The sequence below is a fragment of the Cornus florida genome, unplaced genomic scaffold (genome assembly GCF_030987335.1).
Source record: "Cornus florida cultivar Cherokee Brave unplaced genomic scaffold, ASM3098733v1 CherokeeBrave_3.0.0_Hap2_Chr10, whole genome shotgun sequence".
NCBI lineage: Eukaryota > Viridiplantae > Streptophyta > Magnoliopsida > Cornales > Cornaceae > Cornus > Cornus florida.
The window spans coordinates 72,467,239-72,486,131 of NW_026775580.1; the positions used below are offsets into that span (position 1 = coordinate 72,467,239).

At 37.7% G+C, this 18,893-nt stretch overlaps 1 protein-coding gene across 2 annotated transcripts; it reads right to left on the reverse strand.

Moving 5' to 3' along the window:
* Nucleotides 1–5,831: 5,831 nt before the first annotated feature.
* Nucleotides 5,832–7,079, reverse strand: LOC132278538 (histone H3.3). 2 transcript variants are annotated; one of them, XM_059780344.1, is made up of 5 exons: nt 6,923–7,079; nt 6,712–6,817; nt 6,495–6,571; nt 6,309–6,399; nt 5,832–6,216 (listed from the first exon to the last, which is right to left on the reverse strand). In XM_059780344.1, exons 2-5 carry the CDS (start codon nt 6,781–6,783, stop codon nt 6,046–6,048), a joined length of 411 nt encoding a protein of 136 aa, XP_059636327.1. In that variant the 5' UTR covers nt 6,784–6,817; nt 6,923–7,079; the 3' UTR covers nt 5,832–6,045. The 2 variants fall into 2 exon arrangements, with proteins under 2 accessions (XP_059636327.1, XP_059636328.1); XM_059780345.1 differs by having other exon boundaries at nt 6,712–6,788; nt 6,923–7,047.
* Between the last annotated feature and the right edge of the window lie 11,814 nt (nt 7,080–18,893).

Genomic DNA, 18,893 nt, shown 5'->3' on the forward strand with positions numbered 1-18,893 from the left:
AAACACACTAAAGGAACCTCACTAAACTATAGGGTTGTCTCAACCTGAATAGTAGGCAACATGCAAAAAGCACATATAGTGGGCATGAGTACCTAGACCTACCAGGGAACAACTACACTATATCTAGCTACACATCCTTGGCAAAATACGCACCCTAGTCATGATCCTAAGACTCAAGCTTATATCATGGCATATGTCTATATATATACATCCAATCTAAATTAATTCACTACGTATCATCCAACTTGTTCAGTTGGCCTGACACAAATATAAGTAGGACTTAACATTTTAGTTAATCCGTTCCCTTATAAAATAGGTAGGACTTAACTGATAAGTTAATCCATCCCTAGAGTGCCACCATCCCATACTTGTGCACTACATCCACATAATCCAACAGTTGATGTAATAATTAAAAGAATACATCAAACAATTCAGAATAAACATAATAATATGATATCATGTTATCACAAAATAGGAATGACTTATAAATTTATTTAAGCTCCCTACATCACACATCCTGCACATACTGAATCTTAAACAGACTGATATTTTACTATACAATCATGAAAGCATTCTTCATATACCGTTCATGTTATACATTTAATCTTATTTGTTAGAATAAACTAAAGACTAAATCCATTTATTCATTAAAGAATTAAATAGCATGCATTGATATATTTAAGTTTGTTTAAAAATTTATTTAAACTCATTCCTAGTCCTTATTTGATGTTTAGGACTCCTCAAATTCAATAAATAATAATACAACGTTGTTTCCAAAACTTCTCCAGGTAAGGCTTAAACTTTTGTCCCAATTGCTCAAGCACCCTGCTTCAGGCTCGAGCATCCTACTTCAGACTCAAGCCTTTCCTTTAATTGCTTGAGCTTTCCTTCTCAGACTCGAGTTTTACATCCAATTGCTCGAGCTTTTCCTTACAGGCTCGAGCTTTTCATCCATGACTCGAGCTTGGTCCCCAAGGCTCGAGCACTGTATCGACGACTCAACCCTGTTTACGCGATTCAGCCCAGAACTCTACTGTGAACCCAAATATTTATTGTTTAAAGATTCTAAGGCATATTTCTAGATTTCATCAATATACAGATATGAAAATACATTATGCAAAACATGTAACAAATCATAAAGTAATCAAATCAAATCATGAATTTATCAATTTATACACAAGAACAACCATGAAAAATATAATAAAAAAACCTACGTTGTAGATTAATTAAATTATAAATTTCAATTTTAATGGTTCTTTAAATAATCCTAAGATTATACTAGAGATATAAATTCCACAGATCAAAGGAGAAGTGTAGAACAAGAACTTACCTTTAGGGATTTGATAAAAACCCTAACCTCCTTCTTCTTCTTCATCATCCTTCTTCCTCCTTATTTCTCTCTCTCTAAAATATACGTGATATATTTCTAACCCCTTTTTCCAACCCTATAGTTGTATATTTATAGGCTACATATTAACCCTATTCCTTTTTCCAATCCACATTCAATTAACAAAGAAAAGTAAAATTAAAACACTAAAAATGTAACTAAAAATATAAGTTACGTATAATCTATGTAAATTATTTTTAGCTAAATAAAATAAATACATTAGATTATCTCCAAAGGACTTTCCTTATATATATATATATATATATATATATATATATATATATATATATATATAATTTAATTATATATATATACATATATACTATCCATGGGTAATTATCCGTACCCATTAAACCCTTATCCAAGTAGTCCATGGAACTCAATTGGTTGGCCCATGACTACTATCCATAACCCTTAAAATAAAAATAAAATACAATAAAATAACACAACCATTTAAAACATTTAATTCCTAAACATTATTTTTAAATAAAACACCTAACATTTAGTAAACAAATACACATCATTAAATGAGTATTTCAAATAAACACATAGTCAATTAATTCATATAAATAATTAACAAATAGCCAAGAAATCAATGAAAGAATCAAAAACTCAATTAAAATAATTAATAAAATATCAAGACTATCCTTTTAAAATTAACAATTAATAAAATACCGAGACTATCCTTTTAAAATTAGGGGTATTACTGATTTTGAAAGGGGAATTAAGAATTGGTTTTATCAATGAAACAGGAACTGCTGAATAAATTTGCATTCTCATTAGTTATACATCCACATTTATACCTTACAAATTTAAAATACAAGAAAAAAGTGACACGTTCTTTCCGTTGCCAAATGTTGTTCATATATTAGCTGGTGTTCCCGGACTCTGGTGAAACGCTAGAAGAAGAATAGTCATTCTCTGTCGCCATTGCCTCATCAGGTGAGCTTAGAGCTTTTCGAGAACTCTTATATCTGGAGAACAAGTAAAGAATTGACAAGTTCCTCTTTTGAGGCTCTTTTAAGGTGCTCATATACTTGTTATCAATATCACTCCTTGAAACGCAAGTGAAAGAACAATCAAAGTCTATATTAAGTGCCTCCTCATAGGGTGGAATGCTTGCAGAAGTACTGCTTATATCTGTATTCATCAAGTTCTCAGGGAGTGAGCTTAGATCACGCTGCGAATTTTCAAGATTTTATTTAGTTCTCCTCTTTAAATTATTACTATATCTTTACACATCATGTAGTCTGTCCACAAACATAAATAACACCAAGTGCAGTGCAATATGTGCTCAAATTAAATGATATTATTTGAATTATATGATGATATATTAATAATAGTCATCATTAGTTATGGAAATAGAGGGGGATTATGTATACTGAGGCAAAGTATCAAATAGGTGGTGAACTGAAATATCAGACTGACAAACGAGTACTTAGAAAACAACAACAAATACGGAATTCCATTTCTTTAAACAAACCCATGCTAGGAGAATCGATTTTTGAGCAATCTCACTGAGAAGAAAGATGATTAAATGATCACTTCATAACTTATTCTTCGGAATTCTCGAATGGCAGTAATTGCTGCCGCATTTGAACATCTCAATTTCAACCACCGCCCAAAATTCATGCTTGAAGCATTCCCCGCCCAAAATTCTTGTAAAAATCTAATCTTCGTCCATTAATAAACTTTCAGTTTTTTTCCCAAAAAAAAAAAAATATTTACCCACCCTATACTAAATAATTGTATAAGGAAAACCATGACAAAGTCTTCATCTTTCTTAATATATGTTGTCTTCTTCAAGTAATTGGCATAAAGTTTATGTTTGGCAGCTAAGAAAGTTGGTGAAATGAAGAAAAAAAAAACTATATTGAAGTCGTATTCTTGGGTTCCACCAAGAAAATTAAATGTGTATTTCCTCTCAACCAAGAGGGTTGTATTAGGTAAAGTAGAGTGGAGTATTAGCTTTTTCTTCGATTCCAAACAACAAGATATTCAATTTCATCCACAACCGCCAACCCACATAAATTTAGGAACCAAGTGAATAAATTAAACGCATAGCAGCAGCTGAATTAAAGAATAATCAAAGTGTCTTAGCTAGAAATTCTACTACTAAAACTAGATAATTACAAAATAAATAAATAAAATAAAATGACTCATAATTCATATTATATTGATATTGATTTTCGCCACTAAAATGGGTTCTATTTGAAAATTAAACAGGGAAAAAAAATCCATTTCACACAATCTGATTTAAATTATGGAGATCTATAAAAATTAAAAAAAATAATTATTATATGAAGAGATTAATTGGGTATCAAAACAGGAATTAGATGTGGAAATAGAGGAAGAGCAATAATACCGTAAATGGAGAGAGAATCGTCTTTGATGATCTTGGAAGGTGTCCTCTTCAACTCAAAGCATTCCAGAAAACTAAATGACGATCTAACCCTCCCCAACATTTCCTCTCTTTCTCTCTCTAAAACTCTCTCTCTCTCTCTCTAGAAGTTTAAATGGCTAGGGCAGATTTGACTTTTCCCTAGATAAACATAAGGACCCTTTGGTAAATTTATTTGTTTAGATAACTGTTGAAATATTTCGTTAATATAATTCAAACGTGTATATATGTGGGGCCCGTTGCAGTTAGACATTTGTTACTACAACCAATAGTAGTTTTTTAATTGACGTGGCCAATTGTAGGCCACACAAACCAACCGGCTAGAACAGGCTCACTGTTCCACTGGAGACGATTTTTGTCCGGATTGATGGTGGCTTTGTGTTGATGGAGCTTTAGTTGGTGAAGGTGTGGTGGCGTTTGGACCACGTGGACAATCTTGAAAGCTTAGGGTCTTTGTATCCAACCGTACGAGGATCGAACCCTTCTCTAGCTGAGGCATTCGTGTTGAGAAGAGTTTGGATTCAGCTCTTTGAATGGGGTTGTCATATTAGAACCTCTGGTGGCACCTCCGACTCGGATGGAAAGGCCTTGGACTTGTAATAAGAGCACGTAAATAAGCAGTATCACCTAACAATTTATATTTTTAAATCGAATGACAAACGTTTAACTTGTTACAAGTGGCAGCATAGAAGTTTTTTTTTTTCCCCTAGTTAGTACTCACACACACGTGCCTCTACTGACCGCTAGGCAGCATAGAAGTCACAAACACTGCTGCGGAGGAAGCATTGTGCCAGTGTTTTGCCATGACACAATAAATTCAGCAGTTGCTACTGCTGGATCTCCTTTGGGATTGAGGTAGGACTCGTGGTTTGCTTAGATTAGTGCCTTGTGCTGACTAATATGGGTTCACCACTTGGGCACATCTGCACCCACAACTGTGCCAACAATGAAAAAACCCCAGTTACAAAAGACGTAAGTGGACTATGAGAACATGAGCTTTGGCCCAAACCAGTTGTCAACCAAACTAGCCCTGCTTTTAAATTTGAACAAGTTCCTGATAACATATGAATGACCCAAAAGAAATTGTTGCAAGATGCCATGCACAAGCTTGAACACCAGCATTTGCCACTTCAGGCTCAAGCCAATTTGTTTACTGCCGAATTTGATAAATTTTGGGCTAGGAATGTCTGATGTGAGATATTACACATTGTTTTGCTCTTCAGCTCACATTAGAGAGCCCATGAGCTCTGCATTTTAATCAACACGTCATGATCATAGGATCCACCACATCACTTAGGATCCACCACATCAATTGAATTTGATCCTTAAATCATTACTCATCTCAAAAAAAAATATATTAAATTTGTTAAATTATATTAAATTAAAATATGTATAAAATGATTCATAAACATGACTCATATATATAGTACCTGTATATATATTGTACCTCTTCTTGCTTTGTTTCTAGAGTCTAATGAGAACACCAATAAACTATTGAAAGATCAATTTCGGTTGGCTTTAGACCAAGGTGGTGGTTAGAATGTTGAAGATCAACTAGGGTAAGCTTTTGACCAAGAAAGTTACATTTGGTATTCAACAATCAACCTAAGGAACAAGAGCTTATCCCAGTCAAAAACCAACTTAAGGAGGTTAAACCTTGTTTGCTCCTTCAACCTAAGGGAATGATCTCAGTGCCAATTGTGTAGTGCAAACAGCCTGACCAATCTAAATTGTTTGATCAAACAATTCACTAAACCTAAATATCCCTGCACTCAACCAAAAATCCACATGCCCTGAATAACAGACATCACTTAGCCTCGAGACAATTGCTTTCCTCTTTACATTCAAACCCTAAAATTCAAATCACAAGACAGCATTTTTTTTTTCTAAACACCAATGAATTCACCTTTCAAAGTGATATAAATTGGTTGGATAAAACTCTCGACCAACAAACAATTACTATCAGTGTCAAACCCACAATTTCCATCACCATAAAAACTTTGAAACAACTTCATCCCATGACACAAACCAACCACTAAACTATTGCAAGCACCAAAGAGATTTTAATACTATATTGAACTAAAAATTTTACAGAACCAGAATAAGGTCTTGTAATGCAACTACTACTCCCAAATCCTAATGACTGTAAGAATTAATATCCAAGCTTACATACAAAAGCTAAAAGAAGGGCTGAAATAGTCTTTATTAAAAAAGAGATTCATCTTTTCCAGTAAAGAAACAATGTGGTCATCATTGTTTAAGCGCGTTCGCCACGAATTCGCCTAGCCAGTTGAATATCCTTGGGCATGATGGTGACCCTCTTGGCATGAATGGCACACAAGTTAGTGTCCTCAAAGAGACCCACAAGATAGGCCTCGGCTGCCTCCTGAAGCGCAAGAACCGCATGACTCTGGAACCTCAAATCAGTCTGTTTGTTCAAAACAAATCAAGACCCACATGTCAGATTTAGAACTAAAAAAAAAAACCAGTTAATGAGATTGATATATTCATTCTATGAACCTTGAAATCTTGGGCGATTTCACGGACAAGTCGTTGGAAAGGCAGCTTGCGGATGAGAAGTTCTGTGCTCTTCTGGTATTTTCGGATTTCACTGTTCAAAAAACCACACACACAGAATAAGACCATCATATGTGCAATTGATAAGCAATGTGTGGAGTAGTAGGATTATTGAGAAATCTATAGTACCGAAGCGCAACAGTTCCAGGACGGTAACGATGGGGCTTCTTGACTCCACCGGTGGTTGGGGCTGACTTTCTCGCCGCCTTTAAAAGAAGAGAGAGAAAAAAATTACACCCTTGCAATAAATTACCAAAACCCTAAGATTCTGTTTGCCGAACGAGAAAACCAAAAAGCAAGAAGAGATCGATTTAGAAATCAAAAACCCTAGAAAAGAAAAGCGTACCTTTGTTGCGAGCTGCTTCCGGGGAGCCTTTCCACCGGTTGATTTGCGAGCGGTTTGCTTCGTACGAGCCATTTAGCCTCGAATTCGCAGAAACAGGTGAGAAAATCTAGATTTGAAAATCAGAGATCGCAATCAGATACAAAATACAAACCGCCGAAAGAACAAATCAAAAGAAGAGAGGAATAATATTAGGGTTAGGGTTAAAGATTACCTGGAGAGAACAAAAAGAGAGACGAAATCGCGAAGAGAGCTTAGGGCTTTTGGTTCTCAGAAGAATGATTATCTGATGAGACGTACGAAAATTGTTAAGATCGACCTCGATGTATATATAGAGCGTCGGGAAGGTGGACTTGAAAAGGATTCAACGTCTATTTTAGGAAAAAACTAAATCCGTGTGCTTTGCTCTGATTGGCTAGTTAGTGGCGAAGAGAGAGTCTTATTGGACGATTTGGTTTTCACGCGGATCGTGAACTCTGTGTTTCTTTTGTGTCTACAATTTGACCGAGTTCTGATTAGCACTGACTCATCTTGAATCGGTTTTGCTGAGTCGAGTTAGGAGTGTTACACACTTCCCTAAATATGCACTATCCTTGAAAGAGAGTCCTTACTAATAAAGCTTGCCTTTTAACCCAAAAAAACAAAAAAATGTCATTGCTCATAAACACTAGCAGGAATTCGGTACGCGAGACTGTAACAAATAATAAAGCCCCTTTTGTTTGGACATAATTTTTTATTTTTTGGTATTTGATTGTCATAAATAAAAGAAAAAAATATTAAAATTTAACAAAAATAATTTATTTATTAATTTTTGATAAGTTATTTTATATGTCTCGCTCAATGGGTTCAACCTCAATTTCGACGTATATTTTTACCAAACACCGACAAATTAAAAATAAAAAAAATAATTTACCTGAAAAAAAAAATATTTTCAAAAATTATGACATCCTCTCCATGAATGACAAGTACAACCCAGTAGCTTGCTCAAGGGGCATGGAGGCATTGGCAAGGATTTCGTAAGTCCTTAAAGTCTCACTTTCGAATTGTACTCATGATTTAAATGGTGCATACTGTGGTACCGATACACATGTTTTAAGAATAAAAGAAAAAAAAAACAAAACAATAGCTTAATTAGTGGAGTGTCATGCTTTCCTAATAGTTGCGTCCTTATTTGAATTCTGCCTTTTCATAATCTGCCAAGACTTTAAAAAAAATTAAAAGAGAATAAAAAATAAAAAAAACATGTGTATTATTATTATTATTATTATTATATATGTCACCTAAGCAATATAATATTTATGGTCACAAGCGAAAAACATTCTTACGGTGTGCATTTAGAGTGTATAGCCCCCTATAAATTTTAAAAAGTCCCTAACATTCAATTTTGGAGCAAATAAGAACTTGAATACTTGAATGCTATAAAGACTAAAGTGTCCCTCTATAACTGAATAAAAAAATAGATTAAAAAACTAATTAAATGTGAAATGGCTAAAATGTCTCTTTTTATAAATAATATAGAGTTACGGGCAAAAAAACCCTATGAGTATATAACCCATATACGTTCTAAAAGCTCCTTAATATTCAATTTTGGTGCAAATAATGACTTGAATACTGAAAAGAGTAAAGTATCTCTCCATAACGGAATAAAAAATAGGTACAAAAATTTATTAAATGTGACAAATGTATGTATATATAAGGGCATTATTGAATGAAATAAGAATATTTTTGAAATTTTATATCCTAAAAATGTCACTTGCAATGCACATGATTAAATTTTGAAGGAAACAATGAACTCAACTACAACAAATCATGGATACAACAATGACACATTTGGAACATTTTCAAGACACCATAAAATATTTTTACTATTATATTTTTTAAAAAATAGGGGCTTCCACAATTCTAAAACATATAATGGTATCATTAAATAAATAATATAAAGATTTTAAAGGTATAATTAAATAAATAATATAAAGATTTTAAAGGGTAAATTATACTCAGACCCCCTGAAGTTAGGTCTTTTCTCACCTACATGAATATTTTGATTTTAATTTTCACTTGATGAGCACCGAAAAGTGCGCATTTAAACCTGTTAAGCTTAAGCATTCTAGTACCTTTATCTATCTTACTTTGCCGTTTTAGACTTATTACGTGTTATTTATATTTTCAGGCACTAATCCCAAAATTGAGCTAACTCAGTTAAATAAGAGCTTAATTGAAGCAATCCTGAGATAAACCAAAGGAGGGAGCAAAGTGGAGAAAGAAAGGAGCAAAAAGGAATTAAGTTGTGCAGCTGAAAAGTTCGATCGATCCAACTTAGAGTTCGATCGATCGAACATCTATGATCGATCACAGTACTTCTCGATAGATCCAACCTTGGCCTTTGCTGAAATTCAAAGTTCGATCGATCCAACATCACCTTCGATCGATCGAACCCTATTTTGTCCTATTCAAATGATTGATCTTATCCACAGCTATACGCCTGCCAACCACTTTTGTCCTTTTCCCCATAAATATCTTCGAAATATCTCATCCTTGTCCTTATCCGGAGGAGTCAGACCACTTCGATCGATCCAAGATGCAGTTCAATCGATCGAACCCATCTTCGATCGATCCAAGTTAAGGTTCGATCGATCGAACTTCCACCAGCGAGAAAAAGTTAAAGTCCAGCTCATTTATTCCGTCCTTCACCCAATCATTGGAGAATATGCCTTGCACGACCACAGCTCATCATAGGGTGTATTTGACCTACCTATATAAGGAATATGATACACTTTTTGAAAGGTTCTAGAGTCTCTTGTCACACATTGAAAATCATCTTGGAGGCTATTCTTGGAGAGGAAGAAGGGAGGAAGCTAGAGCAACCATTGGAGGAGATCTTCATCTACAAGGAGCAACCATGGAGTTAGCCCTTGAGGGTTGGATCATCACTACCATGAGTGGCTAGACATCTTCTTGGGGCTAGAGTTAGCCCCAAGCATGCTTTCTATACTCTAATCTTGTGTATTATTGAGGGATTAGTGTTGTATGATACATCTTGATATTCATGTATATATAAATCTTGATTATTTCATGGTTTGTATGGTTTAATGCTTCCAATTGACTATTTTATTCTACCCATATGTCTATGTATGCTAAAGTAGGATATTCATGTGTTTATCTCTAGATTTAGTGTTTTTGATGCATGTCTATGTGTATTGATGCTATAGATCTAGAGATTATCAAGATGATATGCTTAATGAATGCTATTTTGGTTCATTTGATGGTTTATGCCTATTCTTGATGGTTTGTGCCTCTCCCCTAGTCTAGATAGCTTTATTTTCATGCTAGTAGTGTAGATTTAGTGTAGTGGTAGTATAATGTTAGATGGGAGGACAATCTACTCTTGATATTTGATGTTCCATGCTTGTGAGTCCAAATGGCATATTCTTCTAATATTGTGTTGCATGTGGATTGTGAGCTTAATGAAGGATTAATGACTTGTTTTGATCTATTGTGCTATCCCCATATTGTCTAGACAATATATGCTCTATTGTTTAGATATATTGTGCTCTTCACATGATGTTTAGACAATACTTGCTTGATTTGTCATCCTTGCCAATTGAATCAACCTAATGCACACACACCCTTATCATATTGCAACACATCCATTACCCTCAATTGATCACTTGTTAGTAGTATAGAAAAGTATTGCTTGGTGGTGATCTCTACACCCCAAGACCTCTCTCTCTCTTGTTTACCTCATATTATTTTATTTAGTTGAATTCAATTTAGCTTAATCAACCAAACAACCAATTGTGTGATCACTCGACCTACTAACCCTAATTACCATAGTTTCACAATTCGATACACCATCAAATCCCTTGGGACGATCCCTACTCGCCCTATCTATATTTTATATAGAGAAAGGTAGTAGTGGCTTTCTATAAATGTAAAACTTGGCCACCTCCTAAATTCTCACACAACTTTCAAGCTTGACTTGGTATCGCGACCCTTGTAAAAGAGGACCGGTCAGTTTTTGGCGCCTTTGCCGGGGATTTTAAATTGGCATCGTCGAATTATGAAATTCAATTAGGATTAGTACTCTTTTGATCATGTCTTTACTTTCTTTTTATTTTCTGTTTTTGATTACTTATTAAGTTTGTTCTTCATTAACAAGGTGCATTGAGCAAGGAGCTAGCAAAGTAATTCCAAGCTAAGGAGCAAAGCAAAGCAAAGGAAAAATGCTTAAATGAAAAATTGTTAATTGCTAAGCTAAGCTTTTAATTTTGGAGTTGAAGTGCTAAAGGACTATTGTGAGACCTTCTTACTCAATCTCCTTAGTTAAATCGGGGGCCCACGTGGAGGCATTTATTTGACATACATTGCATTTGAAAATTGTGGCTGTGAAGTTTAATTGCATTGTTGAAAAAGTTGCTTATTCGTGTTTCATTGTGCATGCATGGTCGTCATTCATTGAGACCTACTCTTGTCCCTCTTGATTTGCATTTAGAATCCACTATTAGGAATCCAAGGGGAAGAGGAAGTTCACATAGAACCAATCTACCAATGGATGCTCTCAATGATGATCATGTTGAAGACCTTGGTCACATAGACCAACAAGGCATCCTTCACCCTAATGTGCAAAATGATAATATGCAAGTTCCATTAGGCATGCCTAGGCCATACATTCATCAACCTCCTCAACAACAAGGCCAAATTCCAATGGGAATTCCAAGGCCAATGTATGCACCACAACCCCCCATCATTAATCAAGCTCAATATAACCAAGGTGTCCATGTTGCACCTCAAGTTGCTAATCCACCACTCGCATTGAGAGATCACTATGTCCCTAATGAGTATAATGCACCCACATGCATTCAATTGCCACCATTTAGAGCACACCATTATGAGATTAAAGCACAAACTATCCAAATGCTACCTAACTTTCATGGACTTCCTAGTGAAGAACCTTACAAGCATTTGGATGAGTTTTTTGAAGTTTGTTATCGTTCGATACACGGACATGCCGGAAGAAGTTTTAAGGCTGAAACTTTTTTCATTCACCCTTAAAGATAAGGCGAAGTATTGGTTTAACAACCTTAGGCCTTTTTCTATAACTTCTTGGGCAGAAATGCAACAAGAATTTTTGAAAAAGTACTATCCGGTTTCGAAGACCAATGCTATGAGAACCGCCATTAGGGAATTCACACATGGGGAGGGAGAAACTTTCCACGAGGCATGGGAACGCTTCAATGAATTGCTTAGGAAGTGTCCTCACCATGACATGCCTAAATGGCAATTGGTCCAATTCTTCTTTGAAAGCTTATCGGACAATTATAAAGGCATGGTTGATGCTTCAATGGGAGGTTCTTATATAGACCGGCAAGAGGAAGACGTGTGGCGTCTTTATGAGAGCATGAGTGAAAACTCTTTGCATAGAACATTGTCATCTAGGAATGGTAGAAATTCTCAAGGTAGGAAGAGTGTTGGCTTGCATCAAGTTGACCACTTAAATGATATAACCGCCGAGATGAAGTCTTTATATCAAAAGTTTGATCAATTGATCAATCAAAACTTGGCGAATCAAGTGTCTTCCTTTCCTAACCATTCTCCTAGAGCTCAAAATGAATCATGTATGACTTGTTCTAGTGTTCTTCATTCTACTTTTAATTGTCCTCATGGACAAATTCAAAATGAACCCATTGAGCAAGTTAATGCAACATTTGTGAACCAAGGGAACAATCCTTATGGTAACCATTACAATCCTGGTTGGAGGAATCATCCTAATTTTTCTTGGAAAAACCAAGGGGAGGGCTCAAACTATTCCCAAGGCGGTTTTCAAGGGAAATACATTCCACCTCCACTTCAAAACCAAGGATCCCAAGGTTCAAGACCATATAACTCACAAGGAAATCAATTTGTTAATTCTCATTTTCCTAACCAATCATATTCTCAAGGAAATTCTAGAGGTTCCGCTTTTGAGGAAAAGGTTTTAAATGCTTTGGGCACTCTAGAAGCAAATACTCAATTGTTGCATTCTCATTCTCAATCAATTGCCAAGCTAGAAACCCAAGTAGGGCAAATAGCTGAAACACTTAATGCTAGAGAGAAGGGAAAGATACACATGAATGCCCCAATCAAACAACAATGTGTTGTAGAAACCAAATCCTCATTGGAAGGGTATAATGTTGAGCATGTCAATGCGGTAACAACCTTAAGAAGTGGTAGGGTAGTAGACAATCAAGTTAAAATGCCTAATGAAGGGAGTGAACCGGTACAACCTCAAGTTGTCACCCGTCCCGTTCCACACACTATTCCTCCTTCATTGCATGTGCATGATCTTGAGAATGAGAAGCCCTCAAATTGTGAGTTGAAAGATGATTTCCAAAGAGATTCATTGAAAACAATGTTGAAAAATGTGTTTGAGAAAAGTTCTTTGAAAAATGTTATTCATGATTCTTCTTTGAAAAGTGATTTGAGATCCAATGAATCGAACAAGTCCAATGCTGAAAATTCTTTGAAAGAAAATGCTGAAAGAGTTTTTGAAAAAGCTCCATTTCCGGACGCCTTGAAATGGTCCATTTCAAAAGAAAGGCAAAAGACCAAGAACAATGAGATAATGGATATGTTTAGGCAAGTCATAGTTAATCTTCCACTTTTGGATGCAATTAAGCAAATTCCGGCTTATGCCAAATTCTTAAAGGACTTATGCACCCAAAAGCGGAAGAACAAGAGCCAAATATCAAAAAAAGTGGTCTTAACCGAACAAGTGAGTTCCATTCTACAACACAACACTTTGCCAAAGTTTAAGGACCCCGGTGCACCTACAACATCTTGTGTCATTGGTGAACATGTCATCAACCGGGCACTTCTTGACTTAGGGGCTAGTGTTAACCTTCTTCCCTATTCGGTTTATGTCAAATTGGGCCTAAGTGAATTGAAACCGACGTCGGTGGTTTTACAACTTGCCGACCGATCCATTAAGAAGCCTAGGGGGATAATTGAGGATGTGTTGATTAAGATTGATAAGTTCTTCTTCCCGGTTGACTTTGTCGTCATTGACACGGAACCGGTGCCCAATCCAAAGAACCAAATTCCGGTTATCCTTGGCCGTCCTTTCTTGGCAACCTCAAATGCCAACATAAATTGTAGGACGGGGATAATGAAGATTTCTTTTGGGCACATGAGAGTGAAGTTGAACATCTTTAACCCCACACCCAATCCATTTGACAAATATGAGGAAGAGGTTAATGTGGTAGAGGAATATCATGATCTTGCTTGTGAAAGGAATGAGCTTTTGTGCATAAACAATGTTTCAAAGCCTTCATCTTCATCTTCAGCATTGTATGCCAGAAAAGTGATTTCGAACTCTTGTTGTGAAAGGGCGTGGAAGCCCAAGGAAAGTTTTGACAAGGAACTCAAGACGTCTTTTGAGTTTACCCCAACAAGTTCTTCTAAGAACCATTTGTTGGGAGTGACTCGAAACATCTCTCATCCCAAAAAGGAGGGAATGCATTGCAAGATCTTTGATCCGGGTTAAAAGAACCCTAGGTCTTGCTAGAGACGTTAAAGACTAGCACCGAAATTCGTAGGATGTCAAAACCCTATTCCTCCCTCATTTCTATCTTGCATTTTGATTCTTGCGAAGTCTAGATACTGTTTTTGTGGTTCATATACATTGGAAGGAACTGAGTAAGGGATTGCATGAGCATTCAAGTCATTTTGAGCATTTAGGCATAATTTCGATCGATCCAAGTTTTGGTTCGATCGATCGAACTTTGGTTCGATCGATCCAACTATGGACTCGATCGATCCAGCTCTCATTTTGCACCCAACACTTAGAAAAATTTTGGACCTGCATCCAAATTCCAAAATGCATGCTCTCGGGATCTCCAAATTTTCAAAAGTTCGATCGATCGTAAACCATTTCGATTGATCGAACTACCTTTTGATCGATCCAACATGTGGTTCGATCGATCATGAGTCCCAACACTTAGAAAAATTTTGGACCTGCATCCAAATTCCAAAATGCATGCTCTCAGGACTTTTCAAAATTTTCATGTTCGATCAATCGAATTCCAAGTTTGATCGATCCAAGGTTCCAACACGTATCAACTCTTGAACCCTTAAACTTGTACATTCTTTATCCTCTTCGATCGATCGAAATCTTTCTTCGATCGATCGAAATTTGCATCTCATTAATTTAATTTCCTTTGATTTTTTTTCAAAAAAAAAAAAAAAAAAAAAGAGAGAAAAAAATCCAAAATTTCAAAAAAAATGCCATTAAGAGTGGAGACGTAAGTTCGATCGATCGAACTCTATCTTCGATCGATCGAACTCTGCATATCGTGTTTTTAAAATATAACCGAGTTGGATCGATCACTTTGGATCGATCCAACTTCAAAAGGAAACCGAACCCTAGTCTCCCTCTTCTCTCAATTTCATCCTAATTCGGCAAAAACCTAATTCCCAATCATCTTCCCCATCTCCGGCGAGCAAATTCCGGCCAACTAGAGCCTTATTTTCACCGCGGCTTCGCCCCCTCTCTCTCATCTCATCCCTCTCGGTTTTGAGGTAAACCGCGAGCCATTACTTGATTTAAAAGTTTAATCGATGCATGATTCATGATTTTCTATATTGATTTATGTTGTATGTGTATCAATCATCCATTTTGAAGCATCAATTTCATGATTATGATATACATATTCACACATGCATTCGGCGGAACCAAAATTGGGGATTTTTGATTTGATTTGGCATTTGGGGAGTGTTTGGGTGTTGAGGATTGGATGTTTGGTGTGTAGATGGGCCCACAAACACGTTTGTGTGGGCCCCGTACTTTAGATCTCACAGATCTGCGACTTTTCAGATTCGGCATTCGCACAGTTCGATCGATCGAACTTGTGCTTCGATCGATCGAAGAAGTGAACTTCATTTCACTACCTTCGATCGATCCAATCTTGTGCACTTTCATGCTTCGATCGATCCAAGTGTTGGATTGATCCAATTCACTTCGATCGATCCAACTTTTGAACTTTTTCACTTCGATCGATCGAAAATTTTCGGTGATCGATCGAACTTAAAGTTCGATCGATCGAACTTTCACAGATCACACATACACACTCCATTCATCTCATGTTGTCTTCATGCTATCTTTATATGCACAATGCCTGTGATATTCCACATTGAATGCATTTCATACCTACATTGCTTAGCATGATTCACATTTCATCATCATCATAGATTCATGTCATCCGTATTTTGTTTATCTTATTTGACATACATGTTTCTATTATGCACTTAAATTCTTATATCTGGCACTGACTTATATTGAAATTTTCTTGTCTTTTTACAGATCATGCCTCCGCGGTACAAGAGTACAGCCAGGAGATCTTCGGGGCCACAGCGACCCCGCAGACATATACGGCCCAGGATAAAGATGGTTGCAGAGCCATCTCATGCTCAGGAGGAGCCTGCACAGGCTACTCCCCCTCAGTCCCCATCCCACGAGGTTGAGGAGGGAGCTGACCACATGCCATCTACATCCCAGGCTCCTCCAGCCTTCACACCATCACCTTCTCCTGTGCGCCATCAGGCAGATGCAGCCGCCATGCCATCACCGCAGCCACCTCTACCGGCTCAGCGCTATGACCAGTTGCTGCTGAGATATGCAGCTATGACCGTGGCTCAGGAGTCATACTTCGATACTGAGTACTTCTCCGAGTCTATCCTAACCTGGTCTGGCTATCAGGATATCATGCAGCGGGGCCTCTCAGCCATCTTTGCCCCAGTCACCGGCCTTGTATACCAGCGACTGGTGCGGCTATTCTTTCAGCATCTCCGGCCTTCGCCACGATCTACCGCGGAGATGATCACTACACTGGACGGCCACGAGATTGTCATCACAGTTGACACTCTGGCCCGTGCTTGCCGGTGCCCACACCGGTGTCCACCTGAGCTTGCAGAGACATACCCGAGGCTGCATAGGCCTTCATTTTCTGACATGGTTGTCTCCTTGACAAGCCATCATGCCCGTGGTCAGACATTCGCCACTAGGACCTTCTTGCCTGACGACCTCTGGTTCATCGACACAGTTCTCTTCCAGAACATTTACATGGCGGGCCACAAGATCCAGAGGCGTCATGACTACTTGACAGCTCTTTACGCTTTTTACACGGGCTGCTGGGTATCTATCCCAGTCCTCATCTGGAGCGTGATGAGGTTACTGTATGATTATTTCATTTCCAGGAAGGACCCTAAGCGGTCCAAGGTCCTGCCCTACGGACACCTCATCACGCAGATCCTTCTTGACCAGCGCTACAGAGTGCCCCCAGATGAGGAGCCCCTTGCACGGTCCAGCTTCTATAGGAGGAGCGACTGGAATAAGAGTTACAATGCTCTTCTTCGGAGTCTTCAGGAGCCAGCTGTAGAGGCAGCAGCTGAACTAGAGGAGGAGGAGGCAGCCCAGGCACAGCCGGCACCTTCAGCAGCAGCAGATATCGCAGCGGACGACGCACCAGTCGGTCCGGCTACCGATCGCATGGATATTGACCTGGAGCGACCTGCGGAGGAGTATGCCGATGCTGCAGATGATGCTGATGCCGATGATACCAGTGATCGAGCCGCTGCTCAGGAGCGAGTTCGGGAGTCTTCTTCAGAGGCATCTCTGCCTGAGTCTCCAGTTCCCACTCCCGGATTCGGAGCACGCTTGCAGACACTGGAGGAGGACGTAGCAGCCATGCGAGCCGACATCACTGCCCACCGAGCTGAGTTCACTTCTTTCAGGGCGGATGTCATGGCTTATTTTGCCAATCTCTCCAGCCGACTCCCTGCACCTGCACCTGCACCCGCACCTGCACCTCCAGCCACTGCAGATCTTCACGATCAGGCCTCCTGAGACTCCACTTCCAGTTGTTCTATGCTTTCATTTCTTTTATTCTGGATCTGTATTATACTATCACTGTTACTGTATTATACTTTGCGGCCGGTCTGTCGGCTTTATTATTTTATTGATGTACCTGCACTTTATATTCTCTATATATTGCTTTTTGATTATGGATGTCTCTTAGTATCTCATATTTGTATATTTGACTCCATCAGGTACACCATAGTGACTTCAGTGAGAGAGTGCTGCCCAATTTTTCAGGACCACTCTTACACCTCTCTCTCTATTATCTATTTATCCCATTTTACACTTGCATGTCCACTGTGCACTGATTATCTTATCTTGTTATCTAATGAGTTTATCCGAGTGCAAACTTTTCAGGATCACAGTTTATCCCAAGTTTGGGGGGGCCATGCCACCCACTTTGGATACTTCTATCCCGATCATTCATGTCTAAAGCACTGGTATACTCTTTCCTTTGTTCTCTTCACACATTGAGGACAATGTGCAGTTTAAGTTTGGGGGTATTGGTGCATGTTTCAGTGTTACTTTAAAATTCAAATTTTGAGCATGTCTTGTGTATTTGAGGGATATTTCTATACTTGGTCCATTTCTAGCTATGATTTTGATCTTTTGAGGACTATATTGCTTAAAATTTAAAAATTGCTTAACTTGAGAGTCCAATACTCCTTGTATGCCTTGAGGATGCCATTTAGGAGTAAATTTTTCAAAAGATTGATATCTTGCTCGCATTTATGGTCCACATCATCCTGAATTTGTGATTGTTTTGAGATTCATTCTAGGATTCTACACTAGCACCGGTGCACACTAGCATTCATTTGTGGGGTACATGCTTTGTTGATTATTGAATTGGTTATATCCCAATTGGGCTAGTAGTACATTGAAAGCTTTCATTCTTGATAAAGGTGGATAACAACCCATTTTCATTGAGTAGCCGGGATTCTTGCCTCATTAAGCAGTGAACTTCTCGCGCCGAAAGGTAGAGGGCCCAAACTCTAGGTTAATAATTAAAAAAAAAAAAAAAAGAAGAAGAAGAAGAAGTTACAAAAGCAATAAAAGTGAGGACTTCTCCCAAAAGGCGAGAAGTGGGAAATGATTAGATGGTTGTTGTCTTGATTTGTAGCCTAGTTGATTTGAGTTTGTAAGTCCGTTGGGGTGTCTTAACACCTAATGCCCTAAAGCCATCTGGTTTGGGAGTCATTGACCTAAAGCTCGCTACATGAATCTTCTAGAAAGCTTAAGAGATCAACACATTACACAATATTTCCATCTTTGATCCTCAATAAAAATAAAAAAA